The sequence below is a fragment of the Saimiri boliviensis genome, chromosome 2 (assembly GCF_048565385.1).
Source record: "Saimiri boliviensis isolate mSaiBol1 chromosome 2, mSaiBol1.pri, whole genome shotgun sequence".
Classification (NCBI taxonomy): Eukaryota; Metazoa; Chordata; class Mammalia; order Primates; family Cebidae; genus Saimiri; species Saimiri boliviensis.
In genome coordinates this window covers 131,717,901-131,744,072 of record NC_133450.1, presented here as the reverse complement: position 1 = coordinate 131,744,072, position 26,172 = coordinate 131,717,901, and the positions used below count along the sequence as shown (strand labels likewise).

At 64.7% G+C, this 26,172-nt stretch overlaps 1 protein-coding gene across 1 annotated transcript; it reads left to right on the top strand.

Annotated features, from left to right (window-relative positions):
* The first annotated feature begins 454 nt into the window (after nucleotides 1-454).
* On the top strand, nucleotides 455-25,314 carry AKT1 (AKT serine/threonine kinase 1). Its single transcript, XM_039462901.2, has 14 exons — nucleotides 455-716; nucleotides 3,440-3,562; nucleotides 15,012-15,140; nucleotides 18,533-18,644; nucleotides 19,378-19,525; nucleotides 19,979-20,110; nucleotides 20,183-20,248; nucleotides 20,914-20,982; nucleotides 21,317-21,442; nucleotides 21,524-21,652; nucleotides 21,813-22,027; nucleotides 22,452-22,539; nucleotides 23,895-23,997; nucleotides 24,289-25,314. Exons 2-14 carry the CDS (start codon nucleotides 3,517-3,519, stop codon nucleotides 24,366-24,368), a joined length of 1,443 nt encoding a protein of 480 aa, XP_039318835.1. The 5' UTR covers nucleotides 455-716; nucleotides 3,440-3,516; the 3' UTR covers nucleotides 24,369-25,314.
* The last annotated feature ends 858 nt before the right edge of the window (nucleotides 25,315-26,172 follow it).

Genomic DNA, 26,172 nt, shown 5'->3' with positions numbered 1-26,172 from the left:
AGAGGCACAAGGTCCCGGGATTGGGCCTTTTAGAACACTCTCAGCCTCCCCTCCACGCCCCCAAGAGTGGGGCAGCGCACACGTGGGGCACAGCCTTCAAGTCAACCTAATCCACCCCCGGCAGTGGAGGCGGAAGTCCGGGATTCCTTCCTGACCGGTCTCGGGCCCGTCCTAGTGGGGTCACGGCAGAGTGAGCCCAGAAGCGCCGGGTCACTTTATAGCTAGGGAAACTGAGGCCAGAGAGGGCGTGGCCCCGGCCGGGCTGGCTGGCGGCCGGGCTCCGTTAGCCGTCCAGCCCAGCCCCGGGCCCCAGGCCGCAGGGGCCGCCCCTCCGCCCCGCCGCGCGCTCCCCGGGCGCACTCCGCCTTAGCCGCGGGCCGCGCGGTGGGGGCCCCCCGGGCGGCGGAGGCGGATGTGGGCGGGCGGCTCCGGGCGCGGGGCGGGGAGAGGGCGGGCCGGAGGCGGCGGCAGGACCGAGCGCGGCGGGCGGCTGGCCCAGCGCAGCCAGCGCGGCCCGGAGGACGCGATCAGGCGGCCGAGCACCGAGCGCCGGGCACCGGGCGGCGGCGGCACGCGAGGCCCGGCCTCGAGCAACACCCGCCCGCCGCGGCCTCCAGCCCGGCCCCGCCCAGCCCGGCCCGCGGGGATGCGGAGCGGCGGGTGCCGGAGGCCGCGGCCCGGCTAGGCCCGCGCTCGCGCCCGGACGCGGCTGCCCGGTGAGTGCGCTCCCGCCGCGGCCGCCCGGGCCCGGACTTCCTCCCCGCGGGCCGGGCTGCTTTGTTCGCGGCCGGTTGGGCCGCGGCGCCGCCGGAATGGAGGAGCGGGAGCAGGAAGTGGCCGAGCGGCCTGGGCGGGGAGGGCGCGCGGGCCCGGCCGCGGGAGGGCGGCTCCACGCCGGGCGCCGGGGGCGCAGGTTGCCGGCCCCGGCCTCCCGCGTGACCTTGGGGAGGCCGCTCCGCCGGGCGAGGCCGGGGCCCGGGACGAGGGGCACTGCCAGGCCTGGGGCTCGGGCTCGGGGCGCCCCTGCGGGCCGTGGGGCTCCCCGGGCGCGGGGCCAGCGAGGCCGCCGGCCGGCGGAGGTGCCCGGGGGTTGGGAGAAAGGCTCGCCCCGGCCGGCCTTCAGGTTTGTGGGAGGGCCCCGGAAGGAGACTTCATCTCCCACGGACAGAAAGTTGTCTGCGGTGGCGGGGTACCCAGGCCAGCCACAAAGGACTGTGACCCTCACGGGCCCCGGAACTGCTTCCTGTCTCGGGTGGGCCCTGGAGGTCCTGCCCGCCCATCCCAGAGGTGGGGGGCTGGAGGGAGCTGGGGCTCGCCCCTCCGATCGAGTATCCCGGGGCGCTGGCGAGCTTGGTCCTGGCGGGGCGGCCCCTGAGTGCCGCTGTGGTGAGCGGGTGGGCTTGGACCCCCGCCCCGTGGCCAGAGCCCGCCCCGCATTCACTCCTGGGTCGCTCAGCCTCAACCCGGGCGGCTGCTCTGGACCGCTTCGAGCCCCGCATCCACGCAGAGGGCGGAGCGCCTCGTGCGGGCCTGCTCCCGCTCCCACCGTGTGGACTTCACACCAGGGTTCTGGAGGCAGACGGAGGAGACCTTTCGGAACAGAGTAGTTTTATTTTTAAGTTGTGATCTTAATAATAATAGTAGCAAGAACATGTGCTTACGGTAAAGGCAGGTACACAGGCTGTGGACGTCGGGGTCCCTCCGCCCCCACAGGCAGCCCTGTGCCGGCCTGGCGTACACGTTTCTGTGCAGACGTGCACCCCCTGTGTGTGCGCAGATGTATTTTTACACATGGCTCTGGACAGCTGTCTGACTCTGTCAGCAGCAGGCCTTGGAGGGGCTCCGGCCCGGGCGGGCTGGGGGTGGGGGACATCCAGAGGCCTTTGAGTCCAGCCCTCTGCCTCCAGGCCACGCCCACTCGGTGTCGTCAGAGCCCCCTGTGCCCGAGGCTGGCCCGCTCAGGAGCTCAGCCCTCGGAGTCCTGCGGTGCCGTCCTGGGGTCTGGCCTGCTTTTCCGTCCTGCTGAGCACTTGCGACTTGCGGCACTTCCCTCTTTGGGCAAGGTGTGGTCTTCCCTGTCTTGGCATTAGACACAAAGCAGTGGGCCTTCCCGCCATTCTAAATTTAGCTTGAGACCATCAGTGCAAAGCAACCCTCTGGGTTTCCAGCCGGTGCCTCAGGAGGACAGAAAGGTGGCCTGGTGGGAGGGAGAGCATCTAGGCTGGCTGTGGAAAGACCCATGTTGGGATCCATTCCACAGAGGTCGCCAGGGGTCTCTGCCTGGCCTAGAGGTCCCAGAGAGGACCCTCCTCCCCTCAGGAAGGCCCCTCTGGAAGGGTAGCAGAAGACTGTTCACAGGAAGAGCATGCCACATGCTGTTTCTGGGGATGCTTGGAGTTGGTGGTGTGGGAACTGGGTTTTGAGGGATGCCTAGGAGTTCATCTATCAGAGGGGAAGTGAAGAAGCCATACAGGATCAATGGCCAAAGTGTGCTCAGGTGAGGGCTGGCTGGTGGGCACTGCAGGTGGGCACTGCTGGAGGGCACTGGCCAGTGCTCCTTCACTTACTTGCTGCCTCCCAACTGCTGTAATTACGGGTCTATAACCACCCTGGACTGGGTGCCCCTCACTGACGGACTTGTCTGAACCTCTCATTCTCCAGCGCCCAGCAGTGGGCCTGGCACAACGCCCGGTACACATTGGTCAAATGAATGAACCAGATTCAGACCTACAGGGGCACTGTGGTTTAGGAGGGGCCTGGGGTTTCTCCCGGGAGGATTTTGGGATTGCCCTGGAGGGCTCTGGGCTCCGGTTTGCGCCAGCAGCATCCTGGTCCTGCCTTCTTCATGTCTTAGTGTCTTTGCTTTCCTAGTCTGGGGAGCAGGGAGGAGCCCTGTGCTCTGTCCCAGGATCCATGGGGAGGAACACCACAGACAGGGAGAGCAAACGGGGCCATCTGTCACCAGGGGCTTAGGGAAGGCTGAGCCAGCCTGGGCCAAGATGGTGAAAGGGGCTGCCTGGAGGAGGCAGCCTGTCAGCTGGTGCAGCAGGTTAGGGAGGCTGGGAAGGTCTTTTGGGGATGGAGGTGATTTGTCTAAAGGCAGGGGGAGGTGGGAATGGGGAGGTAAGCAAGGCAGCAGCTCTCAGGGCCTGGCTGTCGGGGATGGTGGCGGCGGCAGGGGCCCGGGGCTCCGAGCCTAGGCTGAGGAGAGGCACAGCAGGTCCGGGAAACTGTGTTCAGTTACATGGATTTTACACTCGGCAGCCCGAGTGTTTTGGGGAGAGGTAAGGCAGGCCCGCACATGGGGGTCAGAGAGCCCTCTTAGAGGGATGGCAGCGTCCCTGGGAAGGCAGGTGCGGTGGGTCTCGGGCTCATGTGGGGCGAGGAGCTGCCCTTGGCCAGGCATGGCCTCACACAAAGCTTCCTTTACTTCTCCCAGAGGCTGTGGCCAGGTCAGCTGGGCTCGGGGATCACTGGCCTGAGGAGCGCGGGAGCGTCGAGGGCGCCTCGGGCACCATGAGCGACGTGGCTATTGTGAAGGAGGGCTGGCTGCACAAACGAGGTCAGTGCCGGGGCTGGGCCTGGGGACGGAGGGACGGGGGTGCCCGCAGGGTCTGAGTGCCTGTGCCCAGGCCTGCTGGGTGGGACAGGCTGCCCCCCCTGGGGCTCGCGGCTGGCCTAGGGTGAGTATCTGGGGCCCCATGTCTTCCCATAGCTTGGAGGGCCTGGCCTAGGGAGGCTGGGAGGATGAGGCCCCGTGCAGGGCCGGCCATCGGAGTGGTTTCCTGGTGCAGGCCCTCACAGGCAGGGGAGCTGCTGCCAACCTCTCTCCTGGCTTTCCTGGAAGGCCGCAAGGACACTGGGCTGTTCCAGCGCCTGGCATGCTAGCGGCCCGGGGCACTGCCCAAGGGCTCCTGAGGGCAGGGCAGGGCTGCTTGGTTTGGCCTGGTGCCTGCTTCAGGCCTGAGTTTTGGGGGTAGGAGGAATCCATACCACATGGGCACAGGGCATGTTTGCCTTGGAGCTGCAGAGCTGGCTGAGCCCAGGCCCCCAAGCTCCTGAGTCCTCCTCCTCACTGGCCTTGCAGCCCATGGAGGGGGTGCTGGCTCAGGGGCCTGGCCAGGAACTGGTGGGATGGGAGCCGGGGCCACAGCCCCACCCCTTCCAACCCTGTGCTGGCCCTTCTGCCTCGCCCACCCTGCATGCTCAGCGGGGTGCAGAGGAGGCTGGACGGCTGTCTGGCTTCTCTGTCCCGCCGGGCAAGTTCCTGTTCGGGTCCAGGTCCTCTGGACCTGAGGCAGTCACCTCCTGCCCCAGCGTGGGATCAGTCCACCCCTCCTGACTTCTTTTTCCAGACCTGTTCCCTCTTAAGTTGTAGTGATCTCATACCAGCAGCCCACCCCTCTTTACTTACACCCTCTAGCAGATAGGTGTCACATGGGCTAGTGGGGAGACCCCAGGCACAGCTGGAACAGACGGGAAAGTGTGGCAAAAGTGGGTGTCACAAGATGGGGCATTGTGGGATGTGTAGGAGCTCACTGAAGAACAGGCCTGGAAGCCACAGGAGCCTGGGGGTGGGGTGAAGGAGTGACCGAGATGAGATGCCAGGAGTTCAGGGGGTGTGGTCAGCTGTGTGTTTGGAGTGTTTGAGTGGGCAGCTACCAGGATGGCACACAGGGCCTGGAGTCAGAGACAAGGAGCTGCAGTCCTTGGGGAGCTTCTGGCGTGGCTTCCTGCCCAGCATACCTTCTCCATCCCCCGCCCGCGCTGTCCCTGCTTCTTCCCCAGGAGGCCTGTTCCCTGTGCCTGGAGGTGCTCTGTCGCCTTGCCTCACAGCCCTCTGGTGTCGGGGACCCCCTGCTCCTACCTGTCCCTCTGTGTCCCGCATGCCACCTGCTGCTTGGGGCCACTGCTTCCTCATCCTCGGCAAATGTTTGTTTGTTGATGGACTGTTGGATTCAGGGCTGACCCAGGAGATGCCAGGGCCTAGACTGCCCAGGGGCCCAGGCCCAGTTACTGGGGCACCCATCAGCCAGCTGGGCCCAGGCAGGGGTACTTGTCTGAGGCCTGGGTGAGGTTCAGTTTGTTGCTCAGGTCAGGCCTTCGGGAGGGGCCTGGCGGGGACGGGATGTCAGGCCCAGTGGGGCGTCCGAAGAGCCGGGTTTGAGCCCTGTTTGCCACTCCACCAGGGGCAAGTTCATATAGCGCCTCACGCCTCGGTTTCCCCATCTACACCAGGGTGCAGTGGGGGGAGGGGGACCTTGTGGAGTGGAGAATGGCTGGTGGGGTCCTTGAGTTGGGGTCCAGCCAGCCTCTGCAGCCTCCGGGCTCTGTTGCCCGGCCCCCAGCCTCAGGCCAGGAGAGAGGGTCCTGGACCTCTCCCTGCGGCCCTTCCTCCCGTCTTGGATGTGACATATGCCCTTGGCAGGCACGGCCCCTCTTATTGCCAAGAGCAGGCGGGTGCCCACCTGCAAGGCCGGCCCTGCTGGCCGAGGAAAGCCTGTCTTCCAGGGCCTGCCTCGTTTTCCCACTCCCTGTCCCCCCGGGTCCCCTGTGTGTTGCAGATGTGCCCTGCCATCCTGCTGGCAGGGCCAGCGCACCTGCATCACTGGTTGGAGGCACCAGCTGCCTCCCTGTCCCCAGCAGGGCTGTGCTGGGCGGACCCCACTCCTGCCTAACAGTGCTCAGGCCTGGCTGTGGGGAAGGAGGGAGAGATGCGGTGACCGTCCTCCGGCCCAGCCGCAGCCTCTTATAGATGGCTTTGCTGCTCCTGGCCCTTCCTCTCAGGTTAGGGCGCTGTCCCAGACTGCGTCTCCTTCGCCAGGACTCCCCACGGCCATGACCTGGGGCATGTTGGTTCTCAGCTGAATTTCCAGGCGACAGTTCTACCACAGCTGCTTGGGCTGGCCACGAATGGCATGATGGTGCCTTCGGGGGTGCTGTGGCCCCCGAGAGGAGTGGGGGTGGGTATGCCCTGTGTGTGAGCGGCTGGGTGGCAGTGTCTGCAGACCTCAGGCCCTTGGGAGGCAGGTGTCGTCTCAGGAGTGGCCCAGGCTGCTTTCTCTTTGTTCTGATGTGTGTGCTCTGGGTCAGAGGAGCTTCTGGGGTGGAAGGGACCTGGCATGGGGACACGGGTGTTCCAGCTCCAGGCTTGTGTGGACCTGTGGCTGGATTCAAGCGAGGCCTCTGGGCCTGACTTCGAACAGGGAGGTGGTTCCTGGAGGGTGAGCTCAGGCTGCTGAGGGCACGGCTGGTGAGGAGGCTGGCAGGGCCTGTAGGGACGGGGCTGGACGTCCCCCCGTGTCGGCTGTCCCAGGATAAGCAGCTGCAGCTCAGCTGCGGCCATCGGTGGCTGGGCCTGGTGGGCTCTGTGCTACTCAGATGTTTGTGTCTTCAAAGATTTGTTCTGTTGTGTGAACTCTCCTGCTTTTTGAAGTTTGACAGTTTAAAGAAGTCAGCCCCGGGCCAGGGCGCAGGTCTGGCTGAACTCCGCCTGCAGTCTCCTTCCTTGGGCAGCTCTTTTGAGGGACTCTCCTCCAGCAGCTTGCTCACCTCGCCCACTTGCCCCAGTGCTCCTGGGGCCCCACACCACCCTGGCTGCTGCCCGGCCCCACAGAGAGCTGCCCTGTTCCAGCCCTGGGGTCCTGTCCTTGTCCACTTGCAGTTGTCTTCCTGAGTCTCCCTAGACTACTTGGCTGGACCAGGTGGGTCAGGAGAGGGCAGAGGAGGGTGGCTGGGACACCGGGGCCCAGGATGAGGGTCTCTGGGCTGTTGAGAAAGGCCTGGGCCTGGGCCTGGCCCGGGAGTGGGTGCTGGCCGCAGGGGCACCTCTTGGACTCCCTCGGGCTGCCTGCCACCTGAGAGGGACCTGGGGAAGAGCTGCAGGCCTGGCAACCTTTGACAGGCCGTGACCCGGCGGGCCAAGGCCGAGTGGGCGGGATTGAGGGAAGCTGTCTGTGGGTCTGTGCGGCAGATGCTCCTGAGTGCATGTGAGAGGCGTGTCCAAGCCATGCATCTGCATGACTGGCTGGGCCCGGGCAACATGGGACCTTGTATTCCTGCAGCTCATGGAGCATCAGGACACCTGAGTCCTTGCCGTGCCCCAGCCCAGGCCCATGCCTGGCACAGACCCCGAAATCCAGGCCTCTAACCGCTCCTGCTGAGTTAGCCCCAGGCATCCCAGTGGGGAGTATGGAGGCGGGTCCGTGACCCCAAGCAGGTGCCTGGGCCGGGCCTTCTTCCCACCCCCTCCCCGCTTCTTGAGGTCCTGGCACTGGCTGTCCCCATGTGGGCACCGAGGCGGGAGAGGGTGGCTTCACCCCACGTGTTACTCCGTGTCGGTGAGTGGACAGACCCCCACTGTATCCCCAGCTGCCGCTCAGCCAGCCAGCTTGTCCTGGGGTCCCTGTATGAGGTGGGGCGCAGCCCACTCCCTTTCACCCTGGAGGAGGCCTTGGCTTTGCTGAGTAAACACCGGTGAGAAGGAGGGTCGGGGGGGGCTCCAAGCCCACTCAGATCAGCTGCTAGGGGGTCCCCCGGGCTCATTGTGTATAGATGGAGGCTGCTCCTTACCCCTTGGGATGAGGGCCCCGGCAGGACCCTGAGTAGGGGCACGGACCTCCCCTCAGCCTGTGGGAACCTTGTGGGCTCCAGGCCACAGCTGTCTGTTCCTCCTGGGCCTCAGTTTCCCAGGCTGTCAGTTGAGGGTCAGCCCCAGGCTGTCTGAGTGGCTTCAGTCTGACTCCTATGGTGCTCTGCTGGTTAGTGCCAAGCTCCGCATCCCTGGGGGAGCACTGAGGGTCCCCAGTGGCCCCTTCAGGGAGGGCTGGGCAGAGGGTGGGAGTCCCGACAGCCCTAGACCCACCCGGGTGTGGGGCAGGAGGCACAGTCTGGTGGAGGTCATGGCCTGGCTGTGGTGGAGGCCGCCGGCATTGGGGAGGTTCCTGTTTTGGGAGCTCGTTGAGTTCTTCAAAAACAAAAAAAGAGGAAGCTGAGGTGGCCTTGAGTGGGGGTGCCAGGTCACCACTGGCCCCAGCCCTGGACCTCAGCCCCATGCCTGGCAGTTCCTGAGTGGGCGGCTCTTCCTCCATCAGCTTCTTGGTTGCTGGCCCTCTCTGGGCGGGAATGCCCTGTGGGGGCGGACTCCGGGGAACGGGAAACTGAGGCCAGGAAGGAGGGGACAGAAGGTGGGAGGCTCAGCGCCTGTGCCGGCGCCCAGGCCCTGCACACCTTCCGCTGTCAGCGGCGGCTCGGCTGGGTTGCATCAGGCCGGGTTCCTAGAAGTCCTGGGGAGGGCCAGCGGCGGGAACTGGCGTGGCCGCTGCTGGCGTCCCCTCTGCCTGGGCACACCCGGCCCGGCTTGGGGCCAGCACCCTGCCCTCGGGCCCTCCCGTGCTGCAGCCTGGCGGCTGTGGCTCTGGACCTGCTCCCCAGCCCGCAGTGGGTGGGCAGACGCCTGCTGCTCCTGCAGCTCGGACCACCTGGGCCCAGTCCCAAGGCCTCAGGAGAAGGTTCCCCCAGCCTGAGGCTGGGCCCTGGGCAGGTTGGCAGCCGACCCTGGGGCTCCAGGCCAGGATGGAGCCGTTGGACGAGCCTGAGGCCCCCAGCTTCCTCATCCCCCTCGGGGTTCCTTCCCGCCACGCTGCCTTCAGGTGTGTGTTCCTTGAACCTTAAGAAATGATCAGTTCACATTTCAGAAACACTGGCATTGATGGGGTTGGGAGTTTGTCGGTGACTCTGCTGCCAATGCTGGGGGCTTTGGGGTGGGATCCTTGGGGCGCTGTGATTGCAGACCCCACTCATACCCTGTAACCTGGCAGGCTGCCTGCCCAGGCCTTCAGCTGGTGGTTCAACTCAGGGGTGGGGCTTTCCAGGGCCCTTGAGGGTGGTGGCCTTGGTGGGAGCCCAGGGGTGGAGACACCCCCTGGGCCAGCCTGGCAGGGAGGCAGCTGCTCCCTGGGCCTGGGGAATGCAGAGGGGCCCCTCCGCTGGCCAGAGACTGTCTGGCTTCCCCACAGACTGGGGCCAGGGACACAGCCACCAGGTGTAGGGCGCGGAGCTGAGGAGCTGCAGGAGCTTGGTTGGGTGTGGGGGTGAAGCCAGGGCTCAGAAGGCACGCTCTCAGCCGGCCGTGCTCTGGGGCCTCCTGCCCCAGGTGTGGCTCCAAGTTAGGGCAGAAACAAGGGCAGGCCAGTGGTAGGGAGGTGGATGAAGGTCCCTCTCTGGGGGGTGGTTCCCGTGGCTGGTGTGGAGGATGGGGTCCCCACCACCGGGCTCCAGTCCCCCCACCAGTGCAGGCACTTTTCCTGGGGTGTTGGATTAGGAGGCCAGCACTGGAGTCTCACCCGCCAGGGGCCCTGCCTGGGAGAGGAGGGAGGAGGAGTGTGTGGGCACGGCTGAGCGCCCCGGCCGAGCCCCAGCAGGCGCCTGTGTCTGTTTCCACTTCCTTTCCCGAGGGCGGCGTGTACATGCGGGACCCTGTGGCCAGCCCTCCCTCGCGGCAGGCGCTGCGTGCCTTCCTCATGCCCAGCTTCCTCCCACGTGGGCAGTGAGGGTGAGGGCCCTGGGAGCCCAGCAGGTGGAGGGCACCTGGCAAAGCCCGCTGGGGTTTCGGGGAGAGGGTGGGGCCGCAGCCTCATCTGCAGGGGTCCTGGGTAAGCCGGGTGGGCCGTGACACGGTGGCGCTTGGTTGGGGGCACCAAAAATGAGGTGGGGGACAGGGACACGGCTCTCAGCCGGATCCACAAGGTCTCGGGATTTGCCAGGTGGGCTCTGTGATGGATGGCTGTGTGGCAGGTGGGGTGTCTTTGCCGCCCCGAGGGGTGGTTGGTGGGCAGTGCCTGTGGGTAGGACAGCCAGGCTCAGGTGGTGTCAGGAGCAGCGCCAGGGAGGTCCAGTACCCCAGCCCCGCAGAGCCCGGGAGAATGGAAAGCTGAGAGCCGGGTGCTGTCCTGGAGCGGCAGGAAGAGGGGCCCAGCACCTCCAGCTGTGCTTCAGTGAGGTGGAGGGGCCAACAGCAGTGCCCCCCGCCTGCACCCACGTTCCTGCTGATGAGTGCGTGTCAGGCTGGGCCTGCTTGCTGGTGGAGCGGAAGGCTGTGAAGAACCTGCAGTTTGTGTCAACTTATGATTCCTGCCTGGGCAGCAGGACCTGGGGTCTCTGGCTGTGAACTGCCTCTCTGTGGCCTTGAGGGTCACCTCCCCTAAGCGTCAGTTTCCGCAGGGAGCTGGTGGGCATGATGAGCCCTGTCCACCCTCCCTGCCAGTCAGGAATGGACACCTCTACTCATGCAGAAGGGCTCCTTGTGCTGGGAGGAGCATGGGTGTATTTCACCCACAGACCTGGGGGCTCCACCCGGGTGGGGTCAGCTGGCCTCCATTGCGTGGCCCCTCCCCTGCCCCCGCCCCCAGCCTGGTTGTTTGCAGGATTCGAGGGCTGCTGGTAAAGGGGTGTGGACTCCCGGGCCGGGCAGAGGCCTGGTGGGCCGGGCCCTTTGCGGTGAGCCATGCGGCTCCCTGGCAGGCAGGGAGGGTGGGTTGCGGGCCCCTCACGGGCTGCCGTCAGCGGGGCCGTCTGCTCAATGTGCTGGGGAAGGTAAATGGGCACCCGGCAGCTGTCAGGGCGATGGATGTGTCGGCGTTGGGGACCGAGGTGGCTGCCGTCAGCTGGCGCCCGCTCCCCAGGCCTGCTGGGCTCACTTCGCCGTGGAGAAGCAGCTCGGTGCTGCCTGGTACCCTGCCAGCTGCTGCCACCACCGGCTCTGCGAAGTGTTTATCCAGCAGTTTCCTGAGAACTGGGGACTTAGAGTGTTCATGGAGCTGAGGACATCGTGGCCTGGAGGGCTGACGCACCTGGTGGCTCAGGAGGCTGCGTGTCAGTCCTGGGGCACAGAGAGCCCAGCAGCCGGCCCTGGGGGCCCATCCAGTCCTGCCCATGGCACGAGCTCCCGGCCCCCGTGTCTTCGTGGGTGCTGCCTTGGGGGCCTGACTCTGTGGCTGGGGCGCGTGTGTGAGGCGAGGAGAGGGTGGGCTGTTGCCTGTGTCTGTTCTTGTGGCCCCCGTGGTGTGGGTTGGGGGAGGCCAGGCGGGAACAGCTTCCTCTCAGAACCCTGGCATTTGGTCCAGGAGAGCTGCTGGGGAGGAACCCCCTTTCCTTGGGGATGCTTCAGTCCCTTTGTGGGGATGAGCGGGGTTGGGGATGGAAGTTTGCTCCTGCCAGAGGGCCACCCAGGACATAGGGACCAGGGCTGGGGCTGTGGGACCCAGGAGGTGCAGGAGGAGTCGGGGGAGCCTGGGCTCCATTGTTGCCCCCAGGCAGGGACAGGAGTCTGGCCTAACCCCACTGAGGGCAGCCCCCTTCCACGCCTAGAGCCCTGGGCCATGGGTGTATGGCTGGCGGGAGGGTTATGGCTTTCAGTCGGGCACAGGAGCGCCTTCCCTGTGGCTTCACAGGACCTGGTCTTGGAGGGGGAGGGCAGTGCCACAGGGTTAAAGGTCAGGGTGGCTCCCACCTGACCTAGGGCTGGCCTTGAGAGAACCCTGTAGGTGGGCCTGGAGCTGTTGCTTCCCCCACCCCAGGGGCCAGCAGTGGGGCAGGAGGGTGGGACTGGTTCTCACTGCCGTCCTCCACTCACCCCACTCATGACTTCTGGACGAGGACCCCTACCTGGCCTTGCTGGCATTCCTGAAGGGGCACTGAGCCCTCTTTGCTGCCAGGATCAGACCTGAGGCCCAGGCCAGGGCTGCGCTGGGACCCTAGGTTCCAGGTCTGAAGCATGTGCAGTGGTTGGGGACTTGGGGGTTCCTGTGCCAAGCCCTGGGGTGTGAGAGTTGGGGGCTGAAGACACCCCTGGGCCTGGATGCCAGGCATCTCCACTGCCCTGGGAGTGGCTCCTGGTGGGGAATGGGTCTGGCTGTGTGTGGGCGTTGCCTGCCTGTACCCATCTGGAGTGAGGACCTGGCGTGGCACCCTGGGGGTCTGTGCCTACTCTGTGCTTGGTGCCCTCGGCTTTGCAGGCAGGTGGGTGGGGTGGGAGGGATGCCAGTGCTGCCTCTACACCTCTCCAAGCGGCCTCTACTCCTGCCTCGAACGGGGGGCACCTGAGGACCACCACAGGGTGGGGAACCCCAGAAAGGCCTGGACAGGTTCCCACAGCCCTGGAGAGTGAAGGAGAGGACTCCATGTGTCTGTGCTCCCACCCTCCTGAGGGACCCTTAGTAGGTGGCTGCCGGCCTGCGGGCACCCCGTGACTATGACGGTGGTGCAGGCTCCTCCACTTGCGCCGTCCTGGGGCACCCCAGTCCTGGAGCTGGGGGTAGTGGGGCCCTGGGGAGCCTGTTGTCGGGGCTGGCTGCCTACCCAGCATCCTGTCTGGGCTGAACTCTTTAAGATGCAAGCCACGGCCCAGGCCGCAGCTGGCACCCTCACAAGTGATTGCCTGGCTGGCCCTGTGGGCGGGAGATGAAGAAAGAGACCCGTGTGTCTCTGGAGCCCCTATCCTAGGTCCCTGGGGATCCTGTTCCTCCACTGGTGGGGTCTGTGTGCTCGCCGGGGGCTGGGCTGCTGAAGGCAAAGGCCGAGGGAGGCTCCTTCACTCACACCTGGGCCCACCCTGATTCCTGTCTGTTCCCTGGGTCAGTGGGGCCAGGCGAGGGGAAGGCACTGAAAGCCCAGGGTTCAGCTGGGTCTCTGCCCACCCCAGGTCTCCCCAGGACTACTCCGGGCTGGGTACCTGCTCTCTCCCAGCCCCCACGCCTGACGAGTGCCCATCCTGGCCTGCCCCTCCCTCACCCCCCATCTAGCTCCCACAGCCTGGGGCTGGGCACGTGGATTGCGAACACGGGTACAGCGAGGGGCCGTGCTGGGCACGGTGGGGGCCTGCAGCAGTTGGTGGATCAAGATGGGTTTCCGGGGTGCTGGGCCTGGGTGCTCATCAGTCTTCCTGCTCAGTTAGCGTCCTGGGGAGTGGCAGCTGGCAGGATGGGAGGCACTCCATCAGGGGCCGACAGCTCCAGACTGCCGCGCAGGCGGGTGGGCGAGAGCGGCGGGGTGGCCCTGGATGGGGACGGGTGGGGTGGGCCGTGTGCGGCCCCCTGAGCCTGCTCTGCTCTTGCTGAGAGCCCCCCGCCTGCCTGCTGCCCCTACAGAGCCCTGTGGCTGGGGGAGGGGACCTGGGAGGCGGGGTAGAGCTGTGTGGCACGTATGTTCGTGTGTGTGCACACTCGGGAGTGGGCGGCCAGCCCCGACTACAGGTGCCCCAGGGCCCCACTACTCCCGGCTCCAGGACTGGGGTGACACAGGACGGCACAAGTGGAGGAGCCAGCAACACTGTCCTCATGGCTAGGGGCAGGAGCCGGTACCCAAGGGTGGCAAGACCACGCCTGCCCGGCAGCCCACCGGCAGGGGCATGGAGGGCAGCAGAGTGGGTGAGTGGGCCCCCTGGTGAGTGCTCCCGGGCTCGGGGGCAGGTTCTGAGCTCTGGACCCTTCTCCCTGCGACGGCACGTGTCATCCTCTGGAGGTGTCAGGCTGTCATGGGTGGGCTCTGACTATCCCCTCCTGGGTCCACCCCAGAGCTGACAATAGCTTCTCCCCACACTCAAGCCCTGCTAGGTGGGGTGTCCCCCCTGCCACCAGCATCCCCCCAGTGGCCCTGGCTCTGGCAGAGCAAGGACTGGTCCTGTGGAGGCCATGCCCTGTGGTGCTGGCGGGAGGGGCATCGGGCAGCCGGGGCTGGGGAGGAGGAAGAGGTCACCTGGCCTGGGATGGCCATTTGAGAAGCCCTGGTGGCTCACCTCTTAGAGTGAAGAAATTGCCTGTGGCTCCCCGGAAGAGAGAATGCCTTGCCTGCAGGGATGACCCGTGTCCTCTGAGTCCCCCACAGGGCCGTGCTGGGACTTGCCCTGTGCACCAGGGAGGGCTGGGCGCATCTGCACTCACCGTGTGGACTGAGCAGAATTGGGGGGTGGGTGGTCTGGTGATGACAATTGCTTATCCCCCACATCCCTCCAGGTATCCTTGTCTGGGCTCAGTTGATAGGAAAACCCAGGCCCCAGAGCTCAGGGACCCCAACCCCTTACCCCGCCCAGCGGCCTCTCCCATGAGGCAGTTGTCTCATTAGTAAGTTCCCCGTTGTTCAAACTCCTTGCTTGGCAAAATGTAAGTGGAACATTTTTTTCCAAGTGTCAGTATGAAAAATGGTCGTTGCTGGGCTATCGCTGGGGACAGCTGCTCTGATTCCGAAGTGTGAACGCCTGCGTGTGGCTGAGGCTGCAAAACTTGAGACAAAACGTTCCCGTGCACCTGGGTGACCCACGGCTGGGACACGGCAGGGCCTGAGTGTGGGTCTTAGCCTGTGCACCCTCTGTGCCTGGGGCCCCTGCCCAGCTGGCTGGGCCGCCTCCGGGTCTGGCAGTGCCCAGGACGGTGCTCCAGGCCCCTCAGATAGGGAGCGCTGTGTCAGAGCAGCGGCCAGTCCTGTCCCGGGATCCTGGCCCTCGGTCTGAGTGATGCTGACCTCTCACTTCGGACGTCATGCACCATCCTCTTGGAGGGCAGGGGCCAACAGCTGTGCTGGGCAGCCCACACGTGTCATTGTCACCTGCAGTTGCCACCTGGCCGACCCTGGTTGATTGGGAAATGCTCTCATCCCTGCAGCCCCTGCGGCCATAGCTGGTGCCTCCTCCTCCAGGAAGGCCATGCGGATTGGCCCAGACCTTCTCCAGCCTCCTGTCAACGGCTCTCCATCCCCTGAGTCCAGCTGGCTCAGCCCATTTTCAGACACAGCTAGGGGTGGCTCTTCCAAGGGGGTGCTCTGGTGGGGCGAGTCTGTCTCCCCGTTGACCCAGGGCCGTTTCTGTCACTGGCCCTAAGGAACACACCCCTACCCCCTGCCTGTTCCCCGGGACTCAGGCGTCTCAGGCACATGTGTCCTGGCACACCCGCTGCTGCCTGGCTGCCCGGCGGGGGTCTGACGGGCAGTGTTTGTGGCCCTCACCACCGGCCCCCCTGCAGGGGAGTACATCAAGACCTGGCGGCCACGTTACTTCCTCCTCAAGAATGACGGCACCTTCATTGGCTACAAGGAACGGCCGCAGGACGTGGACCAGCGCGAGGCCCCCCTCAACAACTTCTCTGTGGCACGTGAGTGTCCCCTTGGCCTCTCGGGGTTTGGATTTGGGAGTTGGCTAGAGCCCTTTATAGCCCCCAGGCCCCACGGTGGGGTCCCCTGCAGCCTCCATGTCCTGGGCCAAAGAGGAATGTGCACCGGCTGAGTGGGGGTCTCCGGTGAGCCCCAAGGCTGAGGCTGGCTGGGTGGGGGTCTCCGGGTGAGTCCCAAGGCCGAGGCTGGCTGGGTGGGGGTCTCCGGGTGAGTCCCAAGGCCGAGGCTGGCTGGGTGGGGGTCTCCGGGTGAGTCCCAAGGCCGAGGCTGGCTGGGTGGGGGTGGAGAGGTCTCTGGGCTGAGGCCCAAGGCTGGGGCTGGCTGGGTGGGGACTCTGGGCCGCGTCCCAAGGCTGGCTGATCGTGGAATAGTTTCCCGATGTCCTTGCTCTGGAGGCTGGCTGGTCCAGCCAAGTGGCAGCAGAACCCGGCTCAGGGTGGATGGCTGACCTGGGGGCCCTCCTCCAAGGCAGGCAGATGCAGCACATCAGGGCCTCTCCCTGGGAAACCCCGTGGGTGAGGGGCAGGGGTACATGGGGGTGTCACCCCAGGAAGAGCCCGTGCCTCTCCCTGCACAGACTTGCGGCCCCCAGACCCTGTGCGGGTCCTTTGCTTCCCCTGTGTCAGTCTGCAAGGCAGAAGCCTCCTTGCCCAAGGTGGGGGGCGGGTGCAGAAAGGCCAGCGGGGGACCTTGGCTGGAGCGTCCCACAGAGATGAAAGAGATGTGGCCATCCCCTACACCCTGCTGTGGCTTTATTCCCTACCTGTAGCGGGGCAGATGTGACCCGACCCATGTCAGACAGGGACCCAGGTGTGGAGACCAGGCACCCTGCTAGGTGGGAGGCCGGGGGCGCATGGGCCTCCCAGCCTGGTCTCCATTTTCTGTGTCCCTGCCCTGGAGCCCAGCTCTGCCTGGGGCAGCCAGGGACACTGGCTGGGCGTGCAGGTGTGATTGAGTGGCTAATTAGGGCCCAGCTGTGGGACATCTGTGTGGCGGGTGAACTGCAGGCCTCCAGGATCTGTCTCAGGCTGGGCTGCGGTGCAGAGTGAGGTCCTCAGCCAGGGCTGGTCCTGGGGTCCGTCCCGGGCCCTCCCCTCCAGGTAGCTCTGCCCTCCCTGCTTTGGAGCCTGGGGTCCTCTAACTCCCCTGACCTTGCTGGATCCCCAGGTTCTGGTCCAGAGTCTGGGAGGTGGTTAAATGCAGGGAGTCCATCTCCAGGCTGGACAGGGAGGGACTCCAGCCTCAGGTATAAGGGGAGGTGGGGTCAGTCAGGCACCCTGGCTGCTAGGCAGGCTGTGGCCCGCAAACCCCGCCCTAAAGCTTCTAGAGGGCGGAGGCCGTGCCCTGCAAAGCCCCAGGCTGAGGGGCTGGGGTTTACCAGGACCTGGTTCCTGTGGGCTGAGGTCTCCTCCCCTGGCTCTTCCCGCCTCAGTCCAGCGGCAGCAGGGCAGCCTGGGAGAGTAGGGGATACTGGGGATGAGGGGAGACCAGGAAGTCAGACGCCCCCATCCCCTGACAGCCTTGTAACCACACAGGACACTCACTGTGACTTGTCCCATGCCCTCCCCAGCACCTCCTCGGTTGGGGTTGGGGGCTTCAGATATCAGGGAGACGCTGGGGACCCCCTGTGTGCCTGGCAGCACTGGGACTGGCCTTTGCTGGGGGCAGTGCTGTGGATGTGTTCCCCAGGCCAAGGGCATCAGGAAGGAAGGAGGAAGAGAGCTCTCTGGAGGGGCACACGGTGGGCACCAGCCGGCAGTATTGCCTGAGCAGCGGGCAAGGCTGGGGCCTTCAGATGAGGCCATAGGTGGGTGGCGTGGAGTGCCTGGCCAAGGAGCAGAGCTGGGCCGGGGGCTGTGCTGGGTCTGTCCAGGGTCTTTTCCCTGGGGAAGGGTTCCGGGGCAGTGGGCTCGAGACTGGCCCAGGGGATGGTGTTCTAGCTTGTAGCTTGTAGACTGGACTGTCCAGGACCAAGTGGAGGTGGGTGTGCACACGGACTGCACACGGCTTTTCCACGTGTTTTCCTGTGTTGACACAGGCCACCCTTCCCACCAGGCTTGTTCCGAGCCCTCTCCTGGCCTCCAGGCCTGGAAGACAGCTCCCTCGATGCCTGGCTGGGCCTCCTTGTGGTTACCAGGGCCCCATACTGGAATGTCAGAGCCCCCTCACTGGCCCCTGAACCCCCTCCTGCTTTGCACAGGCTGGGCCAGAGCCTGCCAAGGAGCCCCAGCAGCTGCACGCTCCACTCACACCTCTCAGGGCCCTTTGCATTCCCACAGCCCCCAGCTGTGAGTGTACATGCTGTAGGTGTGGCTGTGCTCCAGGTGTGTGTGTGCCCCAGGTGTGGATGTGCCCCAGGTGTGTGTGTGCTCCAGATGGGGCTGTGCTCAGGTGTGTGTGTGCCCCAGGAGTGTGTGTGTCCCCGGCGTGGGTGTGCCCCAGGTGTGGGTGTGCCCCAGGTGTGTGTCTTCCAGGTGTGCGAGTGCCGCAGGCGTGCGTGTGCCCCAGGTGTGGATGTGCCCCAGGTGTGGGTGTGTGTGTGCCCCAGGTGTGGGTATGCCCCAGGTGTGGGTGTGCCCCAGGTGTGTCTTCCAGGTGTGCGAGTGCCCCAGGCGGGCGTGTGCCCCAGGCATGCAAGTGCCCCAGGCATGCGTGTGCCCCAGGTGTGCGAGTGCCCCAGGTGTGTCTTCCAGGTGTGCGAGTGCCCCAGGTATGCGTGTGCCCCAGGTGTGGGTGTGCCCCAGGTGTGTGTGTCTTCCAGGTGTGCAAGTGCCCCAGGTGTGGGTGTGCCCCAGGCGTGGGTGTGCCCCAGGTGTGGGTGTGCCCCAGGTGTGGGTGTGCCCCGGGTGTGCGAGTGCCCCAGGTGTGTGTGTGTGCCCCAGGTGTGTGTGTCTTCCAGGTGTGCATGTTATCCAGGTGGCTGTATTTCCCAGGTACTCAGGGTGAGTTTGGGAAAATAGCAGGACATTTCTACACCAGGGGGACAAGCTGCTTTCCTGGGTTGCCCCCTCATGCCAGCCCCTCTGTGGGGTGTCCATACCCCTCATCATCTGAGGCCTGGCGCACCATGGAGCTCAGAGACTGAAGGAAGGAAGGAAGGGCTGTAGGAGGGGATGATTGTGTGCGGCTGACCTGACCCTGGGCCAGATGTCCCATGGGGCTGCCTCAACCTGGAGCAGAGTGTCCGAGCTGGAACGGGGGTCCTAGCCCCACTCTGAGGCGAGAAACTGACTTGGAGAGAGGAAGGGATGGGGCTTCCCAGGACTGGTGGGTGGAGTGCAAGGGGAGCTGGCCGGTGTGGCTGGGTCTGTGGTGAGGCCCTGGGAGGGGAGGGGACGCCTGCAGACAGAGGCGCCTGCCTGCCCGCCCGCAGAGTGCCAGCTGATGAAGACGGAGCGGCCGCGGCCCAACACCTTCATCATCCGCTGCCTGCAGTGGACCACCGTCATCGAGCGCACCTTCCACGTGGAGACGCCTGAGGAGCGGTATGCGGGCTGTGGTGGCCCCGCCAGGCAGCTTGGGCGGCCCCAGTGCCTAGGAGGGACACGGGGATGGTGGGGTGCTGGCCTCATTCCCCAGTGCTGCTAGGCCTCCTCAGAGCCCAGCTTGGAAACTGGCCCAGTCCTGCCTGTGGTGTTTTGGTGGGGAAACTGAGGCTGGAGATAAAAACTGGGTAGGGGCCGGGTGCGGTGGCTCACATCTGTAATCTCAGCACTTTGAGAGGCCAAGGCGGGTGGATTACCTGAGGTCAGGAGTTGGAGACTAGCCTGCCAACTTGGTGAAACCCCCATCTCTACTTAAAATACAAAACTTAGATGGGTGTGGCAGTGTGCGTCTGTAATCCCAGCTACTCGGGAGGCTGAGGCACAAGAATCACCTGAACCCAGGAGGCAGAGGCTGCAGTGAGCTGAGATTGCGCCACTGCACTCCATCCTGGGTGATAAAGCAAGACTCTGTCTCAAAAAAAGAAAAACCTGGTGGGAGAGGGCCAGCCTGGCTTGGAGGCAGAGTCCCGCTGTGGGGCGGAGCCTGGGTGCCCCCAGTGCAGGAGGGCTTCCTGGCTTTGAGTGTGTGTGGCCAGCCCAGGTCAAGGGGTGGCTTCCTCAGGCTGCCTTTGGGGACCCCGACAGCTGTGGGGCCATGCTTGCCAGGCTGGTGGGTGGCTGAAAGCCATGGGGTGCAGCTCCTGACCCGGCTGTGGCCTCGTCGGACTTGCAGGGAGGAGTGGACAACTGCCATCCAGACGGTGGCCGATGGACTTAAGAAGCAAGAAGAGGAGATGATGGACTTCCGGTCGGGCTCACCCAGTGACAACTCGGGGGCTGAAGAGATGGAGGTGTCCCTGGCCAAGCCCAGGCACCGTGTGGTGAGGCCTGTCCCCACATTTCTGCCTGTGCGTGGGGCCGCGTTGGGTGTGGAGGGCTGGGTGGGTCATAGGGTCCCAGCTCGGTCCAGGAGAAACTTGGTACTCCACAGCATCCCCACCTAGGCTGGTTTTCCGTGTGAGCGCAGCCTCCTCCCAGGTGGGTCCCCTTCCCTATGTCAGAGGAAAAGTGGGGCTGCCAAGGCCTGCCAGGACAGCGTCACCCCATTCTTTCCCGAACCCCACACTCTGAGCTGGGGCCACAGCCCCGTTTCCTGTAAGCCTGGCGTCCCCACTGAGCCCAGCAGGTCACGAGGTGTGAAGCAGGGGCCCCTTCCTGCCTCCGTCTCCAAGTCTGCTGAGGGTGACTCTGGGGCCCCTCATGCCACCCCACACATGCCGACCAGCTGGGCACTGTGGTCAGTGCCGCCTGCTAACTCTGGTGCTTGCCTGCAGACCATGAATGAGTTTGAGTACCTGAAGCTGCTGGGCAAGGGCACTTTTGGGAAGGTGATCCTGGTGAAGGAGAAGGCCACGGGCCGCTACTATGCCATGAAGATCCTCAAGAAGGAGGTCATCGTGGCCAAGGTGAGGCCGGGGCGGCCGGGTGGGGTGGGGACGAGGGCACGGGGCGGCAGCTCACCCAGCCTTCCCTTACAGGACGAGGTGGCCCACACGCTCACGGAGAACCGAGTCCTACAGAACTCCAGGCACCCCTTCCTCACGGTGAGTGGGAGCCCAGGTGGGGCTGCAGGGCTGGGGCCAGGTAGCCACTCACGGGGCAGTCTCTCAGGGCGCTGTCCTGTGTTCTGGGGCACGTGAGGGCTTTAGGCACTCGGACTCCGCCGCTGGTGAGACTGGCCTGCCCTAGAGGGTTAGGCTGTGGGGTTGCCGGGTGTGGGCTGGGGGGCTATGCTCACTGCCCCCATGTACAGACAGGCGGGGCAGGTGGCCCTGGTCTTCCTTGCACTCTGCGAGGTCCCCACACTCCACGCCCCTGCAGCCCCACCTTCCGGGCTTCTGAGGAGGCTCTGGCTAGGTGGGCCCCGGTCCTGGGGACTCGGCCCAGGAGGGGTTTAGTTCTGCTTGGTTAGTTCTGGGTCACTGTTTGGAGGCGATTCTCCCGCAGATGGGGCCTTTGCTTTAAAAGCGCAGCCGCCTGTGGTGGAAGGCGTGCAGGTGGCTGTGCCTGGGAGGGTGCATCTGGGCCCCTTGCAGAGGTCCCAACCCACCCTGCAGATCTGGGCCCCAGCCACCTGGCTAACCTTTCAAATGCTCCTTGGAGCCTGAGGGGCTTCCTGGGGCCCAGTGTGTGGTACAGGGCAGTGTGGTACGGGGCTACCATCCTGCCCCCGAATGGGGACCGCAGTTCCAGCTCTGCTTCCTCGCAGGCCCTGAAGTATTCCTTCCAGACCCACGACCGCCTCTGCTTTGTCATGGAGTACGCCAACGGTGGCGAGGTAGGGGCTGGGGCTGCGGGGGACGGGCCTCGGGGCTTCTGGGCCCCGCCCTGGCAGCCGGGCCACCCGTGGTGGGGCTGGTTCTTCGCAGAGCCTCGGCTGCTCTGCACTTCGCTGGACAGTGCTCCCTGCAGGGTGGGCGCTGCTGCCTGCTCTGGGGTAACCTGCTCCTGCTGAGTTAGGGCTTCTGGTGCTTTCTAGGCCCCTGAGCTCTCTGGGGGCTGGTCCCTTCCCTGTGCCCAATGCCCTGAGACCCTGCCTGAGAAAACAGCCCTGCAGGCCACGGGGGCAGAGGCCACGGCCACGGCTGTGCCTCAGGTCTCGCCTCCTGCAGCTCTTCTTCCACCTGTCCCGCGAGCGTGTGTTCTCCGAGGACCGGGCCCGCTTCTATGGCGCCGAGATCGTGTCAGCCCTGGACTACCTGCACTCGGAGAAGAACGTGGTGTACCGGGACCTCAAGGTGCAACCACAGGCAGGCGGGGGCGGGGACAGAGCCCTAGGGGCCTGGCGGTGCTGACCTTGAGGCCACCTTTCCCCCCAGCTGGAGAACCTCATGCTGGACAAGGATGGGCACATCAAGATCACAGACTTCGGGCTGTGCAAGGAGGGGATCAAGGACGGTGCCACCATGAAGACCTTCTGCGGCACTCCTGAGTACCTGGCCCCTGAGGTGTGCGCCCCACCTGCGTGCACATGTGTCGCTGCGTCCCCATGTCCCGAGCACACGCAGTGCCATGTCCTCTCGGTGCCCCAAGCGCATCACGACACCTCCCCGGCAGTGTCCTGGACACCCTCTGATGCCGAGCCCTGCCCGTCTGCCACCTGTGCAGGTGCTGGAGGACAATGACTACGGCCGCGCGGTGGACTGGTGGGGGCTGGGCGTGGTCATGTACGAGATGATGTGTGGCCGCCTGCCCTTCTACAACCAGGACCACGAGAAGCTCTTTGAGCTCATCCTCATGGAGGAGATCCGCTTCCCGCGCACGCTCGGCCCTGAGGCCAAGTCTTTGCTCTCAGGGCTGCTCAAGAAGGACCCCAAGCAGAGGTGAGGGCCACTCATCCCAGCTGCAGGCTCTGCCTCCATCCCCTCACCCCCAGTCTGCAGCTGCCCCTGCGCCAGGGGGTCCTGGCACCTCCCAGACCCCGCTGATGGCCAGAGCTTGATGTCCTTGGCCAGGGCTGATCCCCAAAGCCTCAGGCCCAGGCAGAGTGGCTGGGCAGGCTGGGGCATTTGGGCGTCTCTCCCCAACCCTGCAGCCCCCACACACCCACTCAGGACGCCCCTGCCCTGTCGTGAGCCCTGGGGTGCTTCGCTACCCACAGCTGCTCAGACACTGCACCACTGGCTCCCCTCCCTGGCCCCAGAACGCCCTGCCTGGCGGGCCGTGCATCATAGCAGGAGGAAGGGGCCTGAGCCCGGGGCCTGGGGGTGGCAGTACCAACACTGTGGCCTTGTTTCCTGCCCGCAGGCTTGGTGGGGGCTCTGAGGACGCCAAGGAGATCATGCAACACCGCTTCTTTGCTGGCATCGCGTGGCAGCACGTGTACGAGAAGAAGGTGCGGCCACTCCCGCGTATCTACACGCACATGGCACACTCGCGGCACTCCCACACACTCAAACGCCCTCACCTTGGGAGCCTGGGCAGCCTTGCTGCACCAACCCCAGTGCCTGGTGCGCAGAGGCTCTGGCACTGCTGAGTTGGTCAGGAAACCGGCCTGGTCCTCACTTCCTCCTTCCCCTGGAGGTGTGTCACACCAATGCCAGCTTTAGGGGTCCCTTACCTGAGGCTGCGCAGGGAAGGCTGGCTGGCGGTGGACCAGGGGTGCTGCACCTTGCTCTCCAGCAGTTCCTCCTATTGTCTGACCTCAGTCCCTTCTGCTGCAAGGAGAGCCCAGCTCTACTCTCTGGCTGTGCAGGGACAGTTCTGGCACATGGGGGAGTCCACCCTGGAGGGAGGGAGCTCTTTCTGCCTGAGTTGCCGTCTTGGGGGCTCATCTTTCAGGGACCCCAGGAGCCCCGGCCCTCACCTTGGCTGATGGGTCTGCAGCTGGGTTCAGAAGCCTGCACTCTGGGTGCTGGGTGCCGTCACCAGGTGTGCTTCTGACCACTTGCCAGCCTGCTCCTCCCTGAATGCCTGTCCTAGGCCACGTGCAGCTGGCTGGGCTGGGCAGCGCTGGGACCCAGCTGGGTACCTGTCCTGCCATCAACATGGTGCCCTGGCCCTGATCCCAGTTCCTGCCCTGCCCTCCAAGGGTATGGGGGTGCCTGGGCAGTGCTCAGCCTCTGCCCATCCTTGCCCAGAGACTTTGCTAATTGACGGTGGATGTGCTGGTGCCCAGGCCCGACTCTGGGATGGGGCAGTGCTTGAGGGAGTCCTTGACTGTGGGACCCGAGGGACTCTCTGACAGCTCCTCACGTGTGCACATAACTTGTTAGTTACTCTTGATCCTGGGTCATCAGTCCTCTCTGCAGCCAGATGCCAGCAGGCTGCCGTCCTGTGGTCCCTGAGCCGTGAAGGAGGCAGGGCAGGCTCACCCACCTTGTTCCACAGTCTGTCTCTTTCCCAAGTTACAGGAAGACCAATAAGAAAACCAGAAAGGAAAAGGAAATAGTCATCACCTTCTACTGGTGGCAGAGGGTCTCTGGGAGCTGGGCTGCACTACCTCCTGTCGCCTGCTGGGGCTGCTGTGAGGGCAGCTTGGCGACTCAGCTGATGAGGAGGGTGTCTCCATGCTCCCACACCCCTCGTGCCCCTCCCTTCCCGAGCTGCCTCTGTAGGGGGTTGGGGGCTTGTTGCTTCTGACATCCATGCTGCCTGGAGCCCCCCTGGTGATCTGGCTGCTGTGAGGGGCCGGGGATGCTGGGAGCGGGGAGCAAAGCTCATGACGGTCCCATCTGCCCACCTCTGCAGCTCAGCCCACCCTTCAAGCCCCAGGTCACATCGGAGACTGACACCAGGTATTTTGACGAGGAGTTCACAGCCCAGATGATCACCATCACACCACCTGACCAAGGTGAGGGGCCACTGTGCCTGCCCCGCCCACTCCCTTTGCTCTCCACACTCAGGCCTGCAGTCTTCTGCTTTTTTGGCTTCAGATGTTTTAACATCTAAAATTTTAAAAGATCAGGGTGGGAGGCCGTGCTCTGAGGGCCCAGGTCCCCGGGTCGAGCTGTGGGGACTCAGTTTCCCGGTGGCATGGCAGCGTGCTGGCCGTGCTTTGAGAGGTTGGCTCCCTACTGGAGCTGTGGGCAGGCAGAGGTGCGGGGAAGTGGGGTGCCCGAGTCTGAGCCGTCTACACCCACAGACGACAGCATGGAGTGTGTGGACAGCGAGCGCAGGCCCCACTTCCCCCAGTTCTCCTACTCGGCCAGCGGCACGGCCTGAGGCGGCGGTGGACTGCGCTGGACCACAGTGTGGAGGGATGGAGAGGCAGCCTCGTGCCATGATCTGTATTTAATGGTTTTTATTTCTCGGTGCATTTGAGAGAAGCCATGCCGTCCTCCCGAGCCCAGATGGAAAGACGTTTTGTGCTGTGGGCGGCACCCTCCCTCGCAGCGGGGTAGGGAAGAAAATTGTCCTGCGGGTTTTAATTTATTTCATCTGATTTGTTCTCTGGATGTGGCCTCAGCCCTCAGAACAATCCAATTCTGCAGCTATGCGCGATGTGGGGTTGGGGGGCCGGGCAGGTCCTGCCGCTGGGTCCCCTCACTCCATCAGCCAGCCGCACAGGCTGTCACCAGCTATCATCTCTCTGTGGCCCTGGGCCTCACTGCAGCCTGGCGGCACCAGACGCAACCTCACTGTGGCATGCTGGCCGGCACCCTCTCCTGGGAGAGGCAGGCACATGGCAGCCTCCAGCACCAGGGCTGCGTCTCTGAGGACGCTGGACGCTGGGCCCCCTGGGATGGGACCAGGGATGGGAGATGGGCCAGGGTTTGCTCAGTCGGACAGAGGAGCAAGGTTTCAATTTGTTACTACGTATCATGTTCAAATGCATTTTGGGGTTTTTAATCTTGGTGACAGAAAAGCCCTCCCCCTTCCCCCTTCTGTGTCATGGTTCTTGGTGACTGTCCCACCGGGAGCTTCCCCTCAGATGACCTCTCCTCGATAGCACTTGACCTTTTTGACGCTGAACCTTTCCGCTGTCGCCCCACGCCCGCCCTGACTCGCTCTGAGGGGTGGCCGTCCCTGGGCCCTCCACGCCCCTCCCAGCCGGACGCTGCCGCTGCTGCTGCACCATGGCGTTTTTTTACGACATTCAACTTTAGTATTTTTACTATTATAATATGAAACTTTCCCTCCAAATTCTTCAATAAAAGTTGCTTTTCAAGTTTTTGGCTCACTTTGCTGGGTAGAGGAGTGTGTGGCCAGGGAGGAGTGGGGAGCCCCGGGAGGGAACCAGCATCCTCGGAGCAGCTGGTCTTCCCCCTCTCCTCTTGTGGATACCACTGCCCCAGCAGGTCTGGGGACAGGCTTCGTGGTGGGCTCAGGGAGTCTGCAGGCCTGTGCCCAGGGACAGCCTTCCATGGAAGACATCCCCTCCCATCCTCAGAGTCCTGGCCTGAGGGGAGATGGGAGGCCCCGGCTGGCCCTGCCCTTGGAATCCACCTCTTCTTCCCTTGACCCCACCAGCTTCACCCCAGCCGTGAAGACCACTGGACTATGTGGCCATCTGCACCCCAGCCCCAGCTGCTGTTCCCCTGGGCGGGGCAGTGAATGAGACCCTGACGACCAGGAAGGCTCAGAGCTAGAGTCAAGATCGTGGCTTGGGCCACAGTGGAAGAAGGGCCAGGAGGCCCCAGAGAGTGGCCTGTTTGAAGTTGGACAGAGCGGGAGGAGGGGCTGCAGGGGGAGGGGATGGGCTGGGTCCCAGGTTACCCCCGAGCACTGAGTTCTGAGCTTGAACAGCCTACAGAATGTGCTTGTGCTGCCACCTGGTGGATGCCTGCCGGAACTGCTGCCCGAGCCAGGAGCGGAGCCTGCTGCCAAGCCACTGACACGGCGCGTTGGCCACCAGGCTCTGGGCGGTGACCCGCAGAGGGGGTGGGAGCCACAGGCCGGGAGCCTCAGCTTCCTCCTCTCTCAGACGGACTCGCCGTAGGTGTGGGTGGTTGCAGAGCCCGGCCCCTGGTGATGGCAGTTGGCCCGTCTCCAAGGTATTCCCAGGGGTGCGTGGCTGCCCTCGCTT

What these genes read in the sequence shown, in the direction of transcription:
- AKT1 (XM_039462901.2), top strand. Translation starts at nt 3,517, where the DNA reads ATGAGCGACGTGGCTATTGTGAAGGAGGGCTGGCTGCACAAACGAG. An exon ending in CAACAACTTCTCTGTGGCAC is followed by an intron (nt 15,141 to 18,532) that starts GTGAGTGTCCCC and finishes GCCCGCCCGCAG; the next exon opens with AGTGCCAGCTGATGAAGACG. An exon ending in AGTACGCCAACGGTGGCGAG is followed by an intron (nt 20,983 to 21,316) that starts GTAGGGGCTGGG and finishes CGCCTCCTGCAG; the next exon opens with CTCTTCTTCCACCTGTCCCG.